The sequence below is a fragment of the Alligator mississippiensis genome, chromosome 11, assembly GCF_030867095.1.
Source record: "Alligator mississippiensis isolate rAllMis1 chromosome 11, rAllMis1, whole genome shotgun sequence".
Lineage (NCBI taxonomy): Eukaryota > Metazoa > Chordata > Crocodylia > Alligatoridae > Alligator > Alligator mississippiensis.
In genome coordinates, this window is record NC_081834.1 from 51,992,227 (window position 1) to 52,010,725 (window position 18,499).

General features: G+C 45.1%; 2 protein-coding genes across 2 annotated transcripts; both read right to left on the bottom strand.

The window, feature by feature from the left end:
• Positions 1 to 252: 252 nt before the first annotated feature.
• Positions 253 to 1,188, bottom strand: LOC132243827 (olfactory receptor 4N5-like). Its single transcript, XM_059714302.1, has one exon. It carries the CDS (start codon positions 1,186 to 1,188, stop codon positions 253 to 255), a length of 936 nt encoding a protein of 311 aa, XP_059570285.1.
• Positions 1,189 to 8,380: 7,192 nt separating this feature from the next.
• LOC132243660 (olfactory receptor 4N2-like) lies at positions 8,381 to 9,316 on the bottom strand. Its single transcript, XM_059714052.1, has one exon. The coding sequence runs from the start codon at positions 9,314 to 9,316 to the stop codon at positions 8,381 to 8,383; it is 936 nt and encodes a 311-aa protein (XP_059570035.1).
• Between the last annotated feature and the right edge of the window lie 9,183 nt (positions 9,317 to 18,499).

The following is an 18,499-nucleotide window of genomic DNA, read 5'->3' on the forward strand; positions in this document are numbered from 1 at the left end:
TCTGTCAATAGGTTATACAAAATAATTATATACAAAGATACAAATCACAGCAAAATTACACTATGGATATTACCAGGTTAGTCCCCAGAAATTACCAAGTTGCTACACCATTACTCCATACATGCTTCACTGTTTTACTTCATAGACTTTACACCATAGCTAGAAGGCAACTCTGGAGCAACTCCAACCTCAGCTTTTTTTCCTGGTCTTCAACAATATTCCATTCCTAACACATCGCATTCGGACACACTTCTATTTCCTTCTCCAGAGCCCGTATCTACCCAACATCCTCTTCATGGCACTGAGGATCTCCCTGTTCCTTAATGTGTAGATCGTAGGATTGACGAGGGGGAAGACCACGGTGTGGAAGACGGCCACCACCTTGTCCATGGGGAAGCTACGGAAGGGCCAGCAGTAGATGTAGATGGCTGGGCCGAACATGACAAAGACAATGATGATGTGGGTGACACAGGTGGAAGCTGCTTTGCTCTTCCCATGGGACGAGCCTGCCCTCAATCGGACCAGCAGGGCTCCATAGGAGATCAGCAGAAGTAGGAAGCACACCAATGTGATGACTCCACTGTTGACAAACATCATAAACTCGATCTGGTAGGTGTTGGTACAGGCCAGCTTAACCAACTGGGTGGTATCACAGAAGAAGTTGTCCAGCTCATTAGGGCAACAAAAGGGGAGATGGACAATAAGAATGACTTGGATGATGGAGTGAATGAAGCCTCCTGCCCATGAAGCTCCCACCAGGGCCCAGCAGAACCCCTTGTTCACCATGGTGCTGTAGTGCAGGGGCTTGCAAATGGCCAAGTACCTGTCAAAGGCCATGCCCATGAGGAGGTTGATCTCAGACCCCCCTAGGAAGTGGAGGAAGAAGAGCTGGGCTATGCAACCTTTGTAGGAGATGACTTTGTGGTGCGAGAAGAAATGGACCAGCATCTTTGGAGGGGTGACAAAGCAGTAGCAGAGGTCCAGAAAGGCCAGATTGGCCAGAAAGAAATACATGGGGGAGCCCAGGTGGTGGTCCCAATGAATGGTGAGGATGATGAGGACATTCCCAGGCAGAATAACGACATAGAAGAGAAAGAAGAACATGAAGAGGGAGAGCTGGACCTCTCTGGTCTGTGCTAACCCAAGCAGTACAAACTCTGTCACCCCTGTGCTGTTCCCATCTGCCATCCTTGTCAGTGCCGAGCCCTGTAACAATACAGAGAGGTTATTGCCATAATTTATTAGGCCTGAGAATGTCGAGTCAAATGTCAGGCATAAATGGGTTCCATCGTTTGAGGGTTGCACAGATCCTGACAAAGTAGAGGGTCCCTTGCATGCACGGTGCTGCACAGACCCTAACTGAGACTGGCTCTGCATTATACCAGGAGTTCCAGACTCCACCGTAATTGCATCTGGGTTGGGGGGGCACAGAATCTGGCTGACTTCAAATACAGAGGGAGATGCAAGGTTTGTCTTTCTCACCACTTGGAGATGCGTCTACACAAGTTATCCTCACTGCAGGGAAAGCACCATAGGGAAAACTTCGATTTGAACTCTTCTCTCTCATTCCTTTTTTGTGTTATGCTTTCAGTTGTTATTGCCATCGGCTATTCATTTGTTATTCATTCATGTACTAAAGTAGTCATTTATGTATGCATGGATTTATCCATTAAGTAAGGAAGGGGTCTTAAACTCGGCTCATGCACTAGGCCAGATCCAGACCGCAGGGCTCCTTGCAGCCCGAAGCATGCGGCAGCAGCTCTGGCTCCAGCCCAGGACATGTGGCAGCAGTAGCAGCACCTCCAGCTCCAGCCCCAGCAGCAGCCGCTCTGGTTTCTGCAATGTGCTCTCTGCCAGAGCTGCCACTGCCGCCACCACATACCCTGTGCTGCAGTGCCAGCTCTGGCTTTGCTACGAAGCATCAAGAGGTGATGGCTCCACCATAGGGTGGCTGAGGAGATAGGGCCATGGCACTAGTGATGGGTAAACCAGTTGGAGAGTGACCAGGACTGTATCAGCCCTCACCTGCCCTCCTGCCACGTCCATGTCCACCAGGGCCCAAGGTCCCCGGATTCTGTGGCAGGCCATGCCCCTGAAGGCTGATCCAGCCCGTGGGCCCTATGTTTGACACCCCTAAAGTAAAGCCTCTTCCTTTCTTCCTTCCTGGGTGAATTTCTGCATTGGGTCCTGCATATTTAATGTCATATTTATGGCATGCAGTCTTTTAATACACCATCTTGTTTTATATTTGGCTCATTCATTTCTTTTAAGTATAACATTTGTATTTCCTTGTGTATTGATTCCTTCACAAATTTTTCTCTAAACCCATTACTGGTCACCGGAGGGGTTCAAGGTACTGGGGACACCCTCCATTCTCTCCTGCTCTTTTCTGGTGGCATTTTTTTGTAGATCTATGGACTGTGTACTAAAGATGCTAAGTTTGGATCTCATGGGTGTTCTTGTGGATATTTGAATTACATGGTTGCCTGCAACTGCAAGGAACTGGACTCTGTGTAGGTTAGTCTTTCCTTCATATACGTATGTATGTATTCTTGTATTGATTCCTAGAGATATTCATTCCTCTTGTGTTCATTTCTTTGGGGATGTGCTGAATTAAGGATTTATTAATTCTGATTTAGTCCTTACCACTTGTGTTCATTCAGTCAATTATTCCCATATATACCCATTAACTTTTAAACCATTTCTCTTTCCAATCATATCTCTCTCACTTATTTATATATTCATGTATTTATTTCTTCATTTATTATATTATATAATTTATTTACTTGCAATAACTGTCAGTGCACCTTTATGTATGTGTGTGTGTGTGTGTATATATATATATATATATATATATATATATATATATATATATAAAATTTATAAATTTATTCAGACAAGGTTCCTTGGGTGACTCTGATATCTTTTATTAGACCAACCCAAAGGAACCTTGTCTGCCTATGTCCTTAGACCAACACGGCTACAACCTACACCCCTATAAATTTATTCATGTATATATAATTTATGTATTATATACAATTACAGGTAAAGAAATATTCAATATTCCTTCCTCTGTAATGGTACATATTCCTTTATTTCTTCTTAGATATATTCACCACTCCTTCATTTGCAATTATAGTATTTTGGCCATGTTTTCATTCATTCGTTTAAACGTTTATTTCAATAAATGAAATTGAAAATTAAGATTTAAAGAATTAAAGGATGCAACATGAGATAACAATGTAATGAGCCTGAGCGAGTCAGTGGAGACAGAGGCTGGAGCAGAGCTGGGAGCTGTCCTTATCCCCCAAATGGTTTAAGTTAGAGGGTATTTCTGATGTTTCTGGCATTGTGCATGGTAGTTGTGTAGGAAGGTTGCTAATTAGGTTTTTAAAAATAGATTATACAGAGACTTTTGTAGCATGGGCAGGGGGCTGGACTAGATGACCTCCTGAGGTGCCTTCCCCCTCTACTTTTCTATGATTCTCTGAATAATAAGAATGCAGATAAACCCTTGCAGCTTCAGGCCCTTATACAACTGGAAAATTATGCACCATGGTATAGTGCATATAATGGAGTAGAGGCAGGTGATGAGCAGATGTTTTGGTTGTCACCATTGAAACTTAAGTAAGAAAAAATAGATTTCTGATTCCAGATTAAAATCAAAGCCGTATCTTAGCAAATACATTGGAAGGAAACTCCCTTGTGAACATTGTGGGGTTTTTTTCCCACTTGGAAAATCTTTTATTTAAAAATTGAAATAGAAGAAATCTATCAGTAAAAAGTTGTTGCTAAGTAAACTATCATGTATTTTGCTTCAGAATTATTACAGTTGGCAACTTGGATTTTAAAGACATGTTAAACCTTTTAAAGTGGCTAGTAAAACTGACCTGCAGGCATGAAACGGTTTGGTATCTGAAGCTCCCTTTTTTCCAGCCAAAAAAAAAAAAAAAAGATAATATATTCCCTGCTTTCATTGTGATATTAGAGCTAGTCCTCACTGTCACAGTCAACTTCAACCCTTTCCTGACCAAGTCTATGCATCTGTTAGAAAGTGGAGTAGCATGGAGGCTGCAAGAGGGGACGGAGTGGCACCGGGGACCAGCCAGAGAGAGGAGGATAGTGGAGAATGAAAGGAAGGAGGACAGAAAAGAACTAGAAAGAAAGAAATCCTGGGAAGGGCAGGACCAACAGAGACTTAATACCTTGTGCTGCCTTTAGCAGCATGGGGCACCCTCAAGAAGGTCCCATCTCCATCCTGGCCTGCCTTGTAGCTCCCTTCCACTGGTACCCACTGCTCTATTCTTTCTGGTATGGAGAAGATGCAGGCTTGGTCTTCCTGCGCTGGTGAGGCCCCAGGGAACACAACAACAGCTCAGCACCGAAGGACTTGTTATCTATTAGGACCCAAGACCTGTAGGAGTAACCTCAGGGACATGAGAATGACAACAGGAGGAAGGGGAAGAGGCCAAGGCTGGCCATGGGACCCACAAGTCCTAACTTCCTGGCCCCCCAATCCCAATCCTTTGAGAACCAACCAGTGTTGTTTTAATTAAGGCTTTTCCCATTACTTTAAAATCAAAGATCTTTTCTGAATTAAGTAACACAGCTCAGCGTAGCATGCTAACGAAACTGAAATGTTTCCACATACATAGTCTAATGTGCATACATTTACACACTTGACATAGTACAACAACAGGTTAGGAAATTATTAGGACAATGAACGATTGCTAAGAGTAATAGATGTCGTTATAATGGAGCATCATGAGTGGCTATCGTATTAATTTTATGATAATGTAAGACAACATTTTCGTGATACTCAAGACCCAAAGAATTAAAAGGAGTGGCTACAACTGACAACATTAAGACATCTAATAGTAATTAGCATATTATTAAGATTAGTAACAAAGAGCAAGATAAAACACTCAAACATAATAAACCGCGAGTGTGATTATATCATCCACATTATAAGATTAATTAATTACTTCGATAATAAACTACCGAAAAATTAATTACAAATAAAGATGAGAGCTAACAAATGTTAACTAAAATCATAGTGACAATGCATAATGACAAAAAACCCCTAGGCATAAATGAATCAGGAATCAATGTATTAATAGTTCAAAAGAGAATGAACTGATTAATAATGCATAGCTTTCACTTGCATACATTTTTAACATGTGCAGGATGAGGATAAATAATTTAATGATAAAATATGATCACCATACCTTATTAAAATAGTAATGCCATTTCATTTTGGATAATTGTAATCCCCCCCCCCCCCTTAACTCATTATCAGAAGCAAAGTGTCCCCACTGATTAACAAACACCAAATGGGACACAACCCTGCCTTACCAATAAATACAATACCTACCAACTCATCTCTATTGCCACAACAACTAACACTGCACCTGCAAGGAAACCATGGATCCTACACAGGTCTATAGTGTGGTATCCAGTCTACCAAATGCCTTCATGGAAGCCATGTGGATAAAACTAGATAAAAGTCAGGCCTGGGAACAGAAATTCATTAGTTTAGTGGATACTAAAATCAGGAACTTTGCACAGAAATTGGCGTCAGGACCCACTGTGACTTTCCTGATCCCAGTCTGCAGGCAATAACAACCCTCTTGAGTGATCTTACTCTTCCACTTATCAGATTGTCCTTTCTACTTCAATTCTCTTGTCTGCTCTCTACCTGATAATATCATTTATATTCTGTTTTTATCTATGTATCGAGCTTTGCACAGGCCTTTTGTTCTGTCTGTCTGCCTTTTTCTTAGTGATCAGAGAAAGGGTAACTTTGGTATCTGAAAGCTTTCTCTATATCCCTCCCAGCTATACAGTTCATCCAGTAAAAGATACCCACAGAAATTATTAGCTTTCACATGTTTTTTGTGCCATCGCAGCTACAAAAGTACCCCAACACTACCACATTCATTTATTTCATAGATATGATATGGTGGATGCCATGCTACAGAAGGAATGCTATAGGTTTCTTTTATGGCTACAAAACAACACATCCATAGGCACTACCTCCTTAGTGAATAGCAATTCCAGAATTACTCCATGGATATTACAAAATTACCCTACAGATACTGTAAACTTCTTCCTGTGGATTTATTATGTAATTGTTCTATAGGTATTATAGACTTGCTATTGGGTTTCACCATGTGCTGCAGAGTGATTCTATATATATTATAGAGCATGGGCGACTGGTGCCTCCTGAGTCTGGGGGGGGGCACCAGATTGCTGGGGGGGGTCCCCCAGTGGCCAATTGCCAATAGGGGGGGTCCCCCCCAGTGGCCAATAGCTGAGCCAGGGGCAAAACCAGAAGTGCACTTCTGGTTTCACAGCTGGCGATTCTAGGGGGTGCATGACTGATGTCAGGGGGTACACATCGCCAGTGCTACAGAGTTACTACAGTGTTACTGTACTGCTCTCAATGGACGAGAAAAAATATTTTGCTGGTACTATAAAATGGGTTTTTGAATTCGAAAGCTTGCTTAATAACTATTCTCCAACTATTTGGGTTGGTCTAATAAAAGATATCAAATTCACCCAAGGAACCTTGTCTGCAGGCAGCCTGGAAGCTATTTAAAATCGCCATAGTCAAGGCTCAGCAAAAGTGCATAATGCAAATCAAAAGTTTAAGAGGCTTTCAAAGGCAAAAAGTCATCATTCCAGGGAGTCAACGCTCAAGCTTACAGAGAGGAGGTGCAGAAAGATCTCACCAACCTGAGCAGGCAAAGAAGTGGCAGACGAACTTCAGCATCAACAAATGCAAAGTAATGGGCACAGGGAAAAACAGCCTCCGTTATGTTTGTGCAATGCTGGCTTCTAAACTAGCTGCTGAAACTCGGGAAAGACATCCTGGAGTCACTGTAGACAGTTCTCTAAAAATATCAGTTTAATGTTCAGCAATGGCCCAAAAAGTGAATAAGGGCATCATTAAGAAGGGGACTGAAAACAAAAAAAAATCAAGGAATTTCACCCCATAGTCAGATTGGTATAGACTGTGGGGGTTTTGCCTTCCTCTGTAGTGAGTGCCACGGCCCTCTCCTTGGATCTCTCAAGTGTATTTTAACAATGCTCACAGCAGCAGGACACTGGCTACCTTTGTCCCCGTGCTTTACCTTTGGCAGGTTAGGTTGCTATGCCTTGCGGCTGTGTGTCAGGGCTGACTGTGTACTTTTACTCATAGGTTAGACAAGGATTTGTATAAAATGGTTTGGATAGGGGGTTGACATGGGGTTGGACAAGATGTCCTCCAGAGGTCCTTTCTAGTCCTACTTTTCTGTGGTTCTGTGATCATGTCACTATACAAATCCACGGTGCACCAACTTTGTGCACTGTCTGTCGTTCTGGTTTCTGCATCTCAAAAAGGATGTAGTGGAATGAAAAAAGGTTCACAGAAGTTCAGCCAAGATGATCAAGTGTTTGGAGCAGGTGCCATACCAGGACAGGCTAGAAAGACTAGGATGCTTCAGTTTGGAAAGGAGAAGGCTAAGGGGGGATATTATAGAGGATTATAAAATAATGAAGGGTATGGGCAAAGTGAGCAGGGAGCTAATCACAGAATCATACAAAGTTAGGGTTAGAAGGGACCTCAGGAGGTCATCTAGTCCAAGCTACAAGCTAGCATTTTCTGAAGGGGGCCTTGAGAATAAGGAGGGCTCCTGCCCACGGACGCTGGCTGACTTCTTTTCCCAACACAGGAGGTGTTCACTGAGTCTAAAAAGGGTGAGGAGCACTGTTACAGATATTGCAGTTAATCTATAGATCAGGCATGTGGCTTTTGGTTATCTCCGTACCATGCAACTGCTCCAGGACCAAGGGCTATAGGATTTCTAGACTCCCAGGTCCGGTGGGCACAAGTCTATCCAGGCAGCATACAGAAACAGCTGCCGTGGGATCTGTAAGCTGAGGCCCTCACCTAGGCCAGCCCATATGAGAGAGCTTTCTTGAAGCTGCTAGTTTTGAAAGACTGTTCAAGGATTTACAGGATCGTGCCAAGGAGTCTAGAAGCCCGGAGACCTCTCAAAAACTTAGATTCACAACTTCCAAGTTTCCTTCAGCAGCCATAATAGCCTCCCAACACCTCCACATTTCTTGCTCTACAGCCTGAATGTTATGGTCTGGCAAGGCAGCCAAGGACAAGCTCCACAAATGTAATTGTGACTGGATGAAGCTTTCATTGAAGCCACAAAATTGAGCAGAACCTAAGAAATGAGCTTTTTCCATTTAAACTCTCTTTCTCTCTCAAGTTCATAAATCCTACAGTAATAGTACAGTACGTCTACAATGTCACTCAAATCAAAATCAGGCCCTGCATGTCAAAAATATCTCAGACCCGATAGATTTTTATTCTGACTCTATTCTATTCTTTTCTCCAGACCCCATATGTAGCCAATACCCTTGCTGCGGCAATGAGGATCTCCCTGTTCCTCAGCGTGTAGATCATGGGATTCATAAGGGGGAAGACCACGGTGTGGAAGACGGCCACCACCTTGTCCATGGGGAAGCTACGGAAGGGCCGGCAGTAGATGTAGATGGCTGGGCCGAACATGACAAAGACAATGATGATGTGGGTGACACAGGTGGAGGCTGCTTTGCTCTTCCCATGGGAGGAGTCTGCCCTGAGCCGGACCAGCAGGGCCCCATAGGAGATCAGCAGTAGGAGGAAGCATGCAAAGATGACTAGGCCACTGTTGATGAACATGACAAACTCCAGCTGGTAGGTGTCAGTGCAGGCCAGCTTGATCACCTGGGTGACATCGCAGAAGAAGTTGTCTAGTTCACTGGGGCCACAGAAAGGGAGAGGAACAATGAGGACAACCTGGATGATGGAGTGAATCAGCCCTCCTACCCAGGCAGCCACCACCAGGGCCCAGCAGACCCCCCTGTTCACCACAGTGGTATAGTGCAAGGGCTTGCAGATAGCCATGTACCTATCAAAGGCCATGGAGATCAGCAGGAAGATCTCAGCCCCTCCTAAGAAATGGAGGAAGAATAGCTGGGTTATGCAAGCCCCATAGGAGATAGCCTTGTGTTGGGCAAAGAAGTCAGCCAGCATCCTTGGAGGGGTAATGGAGCAGTAGCAAATATCCAGGAAAGCCAAGTTGGCCAGGAAGAAATACATGGGGGAGTCCAGGTGGGGGTCCACCCAGATGGTGAGTATGATGAGGATGTTAGCCGGGAGGATGAATGAGTAGAAGATGAGAAACAAAATGAAGAGGAAGAGCTGGACCTCTCTGGTCTGGGCCAGCCCCAGCAGCACAAACTCTGTCACCTCCGTGCCATTCCCATACTCCATCGCACCAGCGCAAACTCTTGTAACAACAACATGTGAGTCAGTGATAGTCTTCATTAGGTGTCATAAGGAAGTATTGGAGGGCAGCTAAAAGCAGGGCACTGTTGTACCAAGTGCTGTACAGACCCTGACCAAGACTGAGTGCAGGACTGGGCTGGCACACAATTGTATACAGCTATTAAACTGGCACACCATTGCAGTAAGGCACAAGCAGGATGCCTGGCAAATTTTAAAGAGTTGTCCATGGGACACCACTATTAAATATGGCATTTTTAGTGGAGTGCCACAGGTTTGTTGCTTAGCCTAAATATCTTTAATATTTTCATTAAGACATGCATTTCTGTAGACCACTTTCAGGGGCCAGATCAGGGGCAAATTGTCACTTCTGTCTGCACCTGAAGAGGGTGAAGAAGACCCTTTTCAGAATGGGGAGCAGCTCAGTTGGTTCATTTTATCAAAAAGAAGAGCAATAGGTGATTTAATTACAATTCAAAGATGAAAATACAAGATGCCAAAAAACCATTTAATGATTGGCAGAGAGGCCAGACAAAAAAAATGGTAGGAAGCAAAAGCCAAGCCCATTCCAATTGAAAATAAGGATTGCATTCTCAACCATGGGGGAGATTGACCATTGAAACCAACAGCCAGGGGATGTTGTGCATCTTGTCATGTCTTCATGTTGAATAGACTTTAGTCAAACACTGGGTATTGAAATCAAGCTAGAGGAAAGGGGGCCTGTGATATGCAGGAGATCAAATTTACATGCTCTTAATATCCTTTTGGGGTGTCAGGTATGGTGGAAGACACTGTCACACTTGGTTTTCCACCGACAACAGATGAGGTAGCAATGCTATGCCGCTGGGCTCTGCAGAGAACCCAAATCAGGACAGAGGCCTCTACTGTACTGCTGAGAGCACAGACCCCAACTAAAACCAGGACGCTGCCATACGCCATCTGTTTATATTTTCTATTTTCAATGTATTTCTGAAAGGCAGGCAAGGATTTCTTAGGGTGAGATCCTTTATTGGCCCAGCTATGTAGCTGGAATAAAGTTTGACAAGCTTGTGAATGTAACACATTCTTTGTCAGGTCTTTTGTCAGGTACTTCTTATACTTTCATTTATTGGTTCTTTCATTTCCACCCCCATCCATATCTATTTATGCCATAATTTCTCTTTATCTCTGTTGACTCCAAATACCCACTTCTCCGGTGTTTATTTAGGACCAGATTCCATTCCCGTTCACACACATAAATGACAAATATGTAGCTATATAGCTGCTGTTTTTCCATTTATGCAGAGTTTGCAATTCAGCATGGCCTACACTCGCTTACTGAGCATGCTCAGCAGGGCTCTACTCAGCTGTGTGGTTCCCCAGGCAAACAGAATCACTCAGGTACCTGCGTACGGTCAGGGCAAGTCCGGAAATTTTGCTTGGAAAAAACCACAACTAACAGGTGTTAGTTGCCAGAGGCGGCGGAAGGTATCCCCCACCTTTCAGGTTAATAGCCTTATGGTTAGGACATTGGCCAAGGAGAAAGAAAGATGCCCTTCCTTTTGGGACTGGCCCACTGCACCTTGCATTTTATAGTCATTGGATGAAATGGTTAAACAGCTCTGGGCAAATACCTGGCCCACTGTGAGCAAGGGTCCTGGCTAGATCCCAGTAGTCCTGTGCTATGCATAGCAGCATCCAACTCCCTGAGCTATGCTCCCTCTAGCTGGCTGCTTTCCTGCTGACCCCTGGTACCCGCTTTGTTGGGTCCTCAGTAGTACTTACCCGCTTTGTAAGAAAACTGGAGAGCATCCTTCATGCTGGACGCAACAGGCGCAGACAAACCCTAGGATTATGCCTATCACATGTTTAAACTAGAAGAAAAAGGGAAAGGAAAGGAAACAAACAGAGGAAAACCACAGCCAACCCATGCAAGGTGTATCCACATCATAACGATGAAGCTCCTTGCATACAAAGACAAGCAAAAGATCTGAAGGAGAAATTGGAGTGGGAAAAGCAGTGGAAGAGTAAGTTAAAACAGCAAGCAGTGTGTCACGGTTCCTCCGCTCCTCATGTAGAGGAGCCCAAGGAGTGCCAGTACGCGCTCAGAAAAGACGGAATTGCAAAGACAAATGAGGACTCCCAAGGTAGAAACCAGGTGGTTCAAGGATATCTAAGGCACCGCAGGAAGCCATGCTTGGTGTTGGAAATCAGGGAAATGCTTAAGGAAATGGGGTCCAGTGTGGGGAGGACAGGTGGCTGCATTAACTCCTGGAGCCCAGGTTAGTGCTCCCACTGCGCTGCATGTTACTGAAAGTAAGGAGGCCAGTGACCAGGAATATGATCAGACAATCATTCAAGAAACGCTTGGATGTTTATCTTGCTGGGAACCTTTGACCCTCACTGCCTTTGGGGCAGGGGGCTGGACTTGAAGATCTTTGAGGTGCTTTCCAGCCCTAACATCTATGAAATCATAGAACAGAAGCATAGAGAAGTAGGACTGGAGCCTCGGCAGGTTTTCTCGGCCATCTCCATGCCAGAGGCAGGATCATCCCTAGCCAAACCATCCCATGCAAATCATTCTCTAACCCATAAACAAGCCTGACCTGACAGCCTTGCCCCACAGCTACAGGCATTGCACCCTGACCTGCCAGAGGTAAAGCAGGGGGACGGTGGTGGTCGGTGTTCTGCTGCTGCAGCGGTTGTTAAAATACATTTCAGAGATGTAACCAGAAGGGCCATGTCCTTTGCTAGAGGAAGGCAAAGGACCCCACCGTCTGCAACCATCTGACCACGGGGTAAAATTCCTCCCTGGCCCTAAAGCATGATGAGTCTAGACTGGGGAAAGCAGAGCAAGAAAAGGCTGTCTCATGGCAGAAGACCCAAGAGAATCAAGGAAGAAACACGGAGCTCCTAAAATCCGAACTCTTCCACGTGCCGCAGATTAGCAATGCATTTATTTAGAAAAGGCAACGCTGTCACACTGTGTGACACCAGAGTTAAATGTAATGGCAAATTGCACCGTCTCAGTAAAGAGGATTTAAAACAAGCAATTGGGAACAGTCTGAAGCAACCTACCTGATGCTCACAGAGTGGGGCAACAACTTTTTAATAAATTCTCCAGATTACAAAATATTGTAATAGAGCAGAAGCCCAAGGCTTGAGGGCCCAAGATCCAAAGGAAAATTCACCGCTTGGCAAAAGTTTTAGTAAACTGGATGCCAGCACGAAAGACCGCATCAAATTAATTAGTAAGCAGAAAGGGCTTGATCAGCCAAACCATCATCTTCAGCGGGGAAGTCCATATGACAAAATACTTCCCTCTCCCTGACAATCCTAGTAACAGATAAATGCAAAGTGGATATTAAGAGTAGCTCTTGGGGCTAATTTCATCATAATTATCACCCCCTCAAGCACCTCTCCCCAATTTAGGGAAGACCCAGTCAAGATATTCAGGACCAGCCTTAGCCTGAGGAGCTATCAAGCAGGCTGGGTTGACGAGCATGAAATGACCCATGTTGTGTCAAGAAGCTGATATTAAATGGTGCTTTAAAAAGTGCCCAGCACAACATCACAGCATGGTTTTTATATACTAAAATACAAATCTGGGTAAGGAAGGACGGAAGATCTTTTTAAGACTTCCAAGCCAAGTGCAAATTAAAGTCCGAATTCAAAATACCTAAGCATAATATCCATGTCTATTGTGAGACATATCTTGTTACAGGGCTGGCATCTTATGTGCAGTCCCTGGGCCAAAAAAACTGGGGATTCGGCTAACACCCAAAAACCTGACTTGATCTAGGGAGGGAGGGAGGTGGAGACTCACCCTGCACTGTTTTTAGTGAAGCAGTGGCTCTGCAGACAATCCCATTTCCATCCTGTCCCGTGCCCAGCCTCCTCCACTCTCAGCTGTCCCCAGCTATAGCCCCTCTGCTTCAATGCTGTTCTTGTGTCTGGGAAGGGTGGAGCTCTGAGGCCGGGGGAGTGCATTGCAATTTGGCACCAGGGGACTCGTTAGCAAGGCAGCGCCAAGCCAAGAGAGCCATGACTGTGACCCCTCTGGGAGGGACAAGCTAGGCTCTTGGTCACCAGGCCAGCAGGAGGAGGACTGGGTCTACTGGGGCTCCAGCCAAACAAGGTCCTCCCAGCAAGGAGCATTGCAGAAACCCTTCTGCAAGCCAATGAGAATGAAAACCCTTCAGACAGGATTACTTCTGGGAAGTACATCTCTACTGGGAATGTAGTCTCACGTGCCTATCTGGACTTTTAGGAGCCAAACTATTTCTGTAACTTGGTTCTAAGTAATGAGAGAAAAGTCCATGGCTCTTTTTTTCCCATTCTGAAGTACAAACACATGCTTTGTACTTGCAGATGCTGCACAGCAGGGAGGCGGATGATCTGTGGAAGTCTTCATGGTTTTTTGATTTTTCTTAATTAAAGTGAAGTCACTTTCATAGATTCATAGATTCGTAGATGTTAGGGTCGGAAGGGACCTCAATAGATCATCGAGTCCGACCCCCTGCATAAGCAGGAAAGAGTGCTGGGTCTAGATGACCCCAGCTAGATACTCATCTAACCTTCTCTTGAAGACCCCCAGGGTAGGGGAGAGCACCACCTCCCTTGGGAGCCCGTTCCAGACCTTGGCCACTTGAACTGTGAAGAAGTTCTTCCTAATGTCCAGTCTGAATCTGCTCTCTGCTAGCTTGTGGCCATTGTTTCTTGTAACCCCTGGGGGTGCCTTGGTGAATAAATACTCACCAATTCCCTTCTGTGCCCCCGTGATGAACTTATAGGTAGCCACAAGGTCGCCTCTCAACCTTCTCTTGCGGAGGCTGAAAAGGTCCAGTTTCTCTAGTCTCTCCTCGTAGGGCTTGGTCTGCAGGCCCTTGACCATATGAGTTGCCCTTCTCTGGACCCTCTCCAGGTTATCTGCATCCTTCTTGAAGTGTGGCGCCCAGAATTGCACGCAGTACTCCAACTGCGGTCTGACCAGCGCCCGATAGAGGGGAAGTATCACCTCCCTGGACCTATTTGTCATGCATCTGCTGATGCACGATAAAGTGCCATTGGCTTTTCTGATGGCTTCGTCACACTGCCGGCTCATGTTTATCTTGGAGTCCACTAGGACTCCAAGATCCCTTTCCACCTCTGTGCCACCCAGCAGGTCATTCCCTAGGCAGTAGGTGTGCTGGACATTTTTCCTTCCTAGGTGCAGCACTTTGCATTTCTCCTTGTTGAACTGCATCCTGTTGTTTTCTGCCCACTTGTCCAACCTGTCCAGGTCTGCGTGCAGCTGTTCCCTGCCCTCCGGCGTGTCCACTTCTCCTCATAGCTTTGTGCATAACTTTAATGCAGCTTAATCCACAGCTTATCTAGAACCAACAACCCCGGGCAAAACACTTGTTATTAGGACTGTGAGCGGTAATCAGCTTCAGAGGTGTGAGTCTGAAGGATTGAGGTGTCCCTTATAGACTGTGCATAAGCATGAGTGTCTTTGAGAGGGCGAGCGAGCGAGCACTGTCTAGGAACGGGGATTTCTGTTTCCTGGAAAATGTTGCATTTTTTTCCCTACTTTTCGTATCAGGGCAAGACTCAAAGATGCAAAATCTTCAGAGGAGGGTAATGCTGAAAATTTTCCATTTTGGGAGAAACAAGGAAGAATATTTAGACAAATTCTGTCCATGGTGATGGCAAGCCGGAGAAGTAGCCAGCATAAATATATATATATATTTTTAAAGCTGGGTTCTCACTTATAGCCTCTCAGGACTAAGTTTTCAACAGGGATGGACTGGGGAGGGAAGCAATAAATCCCTCCCAAATTCCTCACTCTCTTAAATGAGGAAAGTTCTCTAAATGAGCATTTTCCTCACTATCAAGATGCTCAAGAGGATTGCGAGGGGCTGATCTGAGTACTAAGGCACGGAGCACAGTAAACACAGCCAGGGAGAGAGCTTACTCCTAGGATATATTTTCCTCCCAGGAGGTTTCCAGCAAGGTGCAGTCACGGGAGAAATGGCTGATCATGTTGGATCTGCAGGACAGCTAACTGGTCATGATGTGATCATGGTGGGAACGAGATCCTCCAAGCAGGGGCAAATGCCCAGCTGGATGCTGGCCCTGCTTCCAGAATCATCTGCACCTCAGTGGGTAAAATAAGGCCAGGTATCAGTTGCAAGACAGCTGTCAGTAGGATGAGCTTTGCAGTAAAAGGTGGAGAAGTACTGTTTGAGGCACTCAGCAAAGGAAATTGTTCCCCTTGAAAGACTTCAGTTTGATGAGAGGATGGAAAGGACTGAAAGTTGCATGTTGCCTGTTGCATGGGTGATGATACTAGGGCTACTAGAGCTTTTCAAAGGCATCTTTAGTAGGGTTCAAAACTGCAAGAAAAAGAAAAAGGAAGCGTGGGTGACGGCTGTGGAGGCCTCCTCTGCCTCCAGCCAAAAGCAGAAGCTGCTATTGCATGTTGTACAAAGTCTCGTCCCATCAGTGTGCATTAGGCATGCTCTGGGAATGCTCGTGTAAGAAAGGTTTGCAACATAAGCCCCACTTTACCTGCCCAAGGTTTTTTTTTTGGCTCTGCCCTGAGTCTCAATCTGCACCTCACTTCCACGCACCAAGTGTCCCACGTAACAGGTCCCCATTATAGGGGGGTGCCGTGATGATGATCCCTTTGTTAAATACTGTATGAATGCAGACTATAGGCCCATCTTAGACTTCTCTCAGACTTATCTCACTTTACCTAACCAGCTCCCTGTGAGGGCAGGGGCCAAGGCCTGTGGAGCACCTTTGGCCTCCCCTGCTGTCTCCTTCCTGTGTCACACTGCAGTTTTTGAGGCTTTGTTTTTGGGGTTTTTTTGCACTACGGCTCTAAATTTTGATCGTCTGAGAGGGGGAGTTTAGTGGCATGTGGTGTGCCTGGAGATGAAGTGTTGCAGATGCTCTTGTGGACTCGGGGGACTGGACACAGTGAGGCAGACTGTCTCTGCTGGTCCTAGTCTGTCATTCCTGACGACCTGATGCCGTTTGGTGGTTGTTGTAGGGTTCACCTTCTCTCTGTTAACAGTTTCTGATGCATTTGATCAGAAGTATGCAGCTCGCTTCCCAGCTCCCACCCCTCAGTCCCTGCTGCCCGCAAGTGCTTGTTAGATGGCTAGCCATCTGTTTTTCCCTCTTTTCCATACTCTCCATCTTGCCCATATTCTTCATGACCAGAACATGGTTCTTCATGGCCCTGTGTTGCCATCTTGTGCCAGCACCGTTTTTATTTTCCAACCTTTCATTCGAACTCCTGGTTAAGCTGTCGTATACAGTTGCAAACATTGCTTGACATTGTCCTTCTGCTATTCAGTCTTTCACGCTTTTATCTGAGTTTAGTGAGATGGTTTGTGGCAACTCATCAGGGATTGCAATCAGTCACTGGCTAGTTAAACAGGAGAATCCTGTTGAATTATCCCCCTTTGGCCCTTAACTATTTAAATGAGTAGACAAGTTCAGCAATCCAATCCAGATACTATTAGTATAGACTGAATGTTGTAGTCTAAGGTAGCGGCTTTCAACCTTTTTTCATTTGTGGACCCCTAAAAAAATGTGAATGAACGTGTGGCCCTTTTGGAAATTATAAATGGGGTTGTAGACCCCTTTGCATTGTAAGTGTAGGTATTCTCCTACTTTTGATTAATCATGGTCAACTTTCACAGACCCATTAGACATAGTCTGTGGACCCCCAGGGGACTGTGGACTACAGGTTGAAAACCACTGGTCTGAGGCCCCCTTTACATGTTAAGAAATGAATTAATGTGTATATAGGTATTTACATGTTAACATATGAATTGCAGTGTATATAGGTAGGGTGCTATACATGCACCCATTTTAAGGTGCCATAATATGGGAAACAAGCCATTAAAGGTTTACATATAATGTAGATATTTTTCTGCCTAGTTTGTATGGCGACTTAAATTTTACTTGTGGCCAAGCCTGCTGAGTCTGTTCCTAAAGTTACTTCTTGTGTGTTTCTAACCTTTATAGCATATGTGGGATAGGCAAGAAAGTCTACAAGAGGCCTCAAGAAACTTCCTTTCCTCTGAGAACCTGTCTGAAGTAGTTCCAGGAGGATCCATGGGAGGTGTTGGTTTCTAAAGGAGTCTAATCATTGACTTGTGTCTAGCTACCAGGGGCAGATTCAGGATTGCAGTGATAAGGTGAGGTAGAGAAGTTGCGACAGCTCATTTTACATCTCTCAGCTAAGACAGCTCATTTTGCACACCACTGAAGGGGATGAGCTCACGCCACACATGGAGCTGTCAGCAGGAGCTGCTCTGAAGTGCCAGCAGGAGCTCACTGTGCATTGGGGGCACAGCCAGAGGTGGGGGGTCACATCTGCAGCTATGCCACCACACCATCTATGGATCTGTCCCTGCTCGCTTCCCATTGTCTGGGGGCTTCCTACTGTTACTTCCACAGACCAACATATTGAATGTATCTTCAGTAACCGAGGTTTGAGGCAAAATTAGGATGCTGGGGAAAAGGCTGACAAAAAGCTTTACAGGGCAGTGCAATTACAGTATAATAATTCCTAACCAGCACAAAATCCCATCATTCATTGATATTACTATGCCTAAACTGCCACAGCAGTGTGCTCATCCTCATTTTGGCTGGTTTGGGAAGTGTGTTGACAATGGCTTAATAAAATGCAACCATTATTATTTTATTTTGCTCCTTGTCCAACCAGTGTCCCTGCCAATCTCACACTCAGTCCCACCTTCTTTTCCACTTTCTACAGCTCTCAGACTTTGCCTGTCTGGCCATAGAGTCACCAGAGTATTACTCTCCGGGTGCTACAGGCTCATTCCAGTTATAAAAAGAAAACAATCCAGAGGTACTAGAGTGTTGCCACAGTTATTTGGCCCAAATCTTGTGTCCCCCCTCTCAGATGAATCCCTCCAAATGGGAGCAGAGCATCCTCTATCCCTCCCCTTAAAACTAGCCCACCGAGAGGAAAGGTTTGCAAGAGTCAAGTTCCCTCTTGCAGGCTCTCCTTTTGGCTTTAGGACTCCCATCTTTTCCAGAAGTGCTCTAAGCACTTGGCTACTGGGCAAAAGGGAGTGGCAGTACTATTAGTAGGGATATTTCTACTACTATGGATCTGCAGGGCAAAATAGGATTAGTCTTTGCAGGAGCAGTAGGGGAACTACA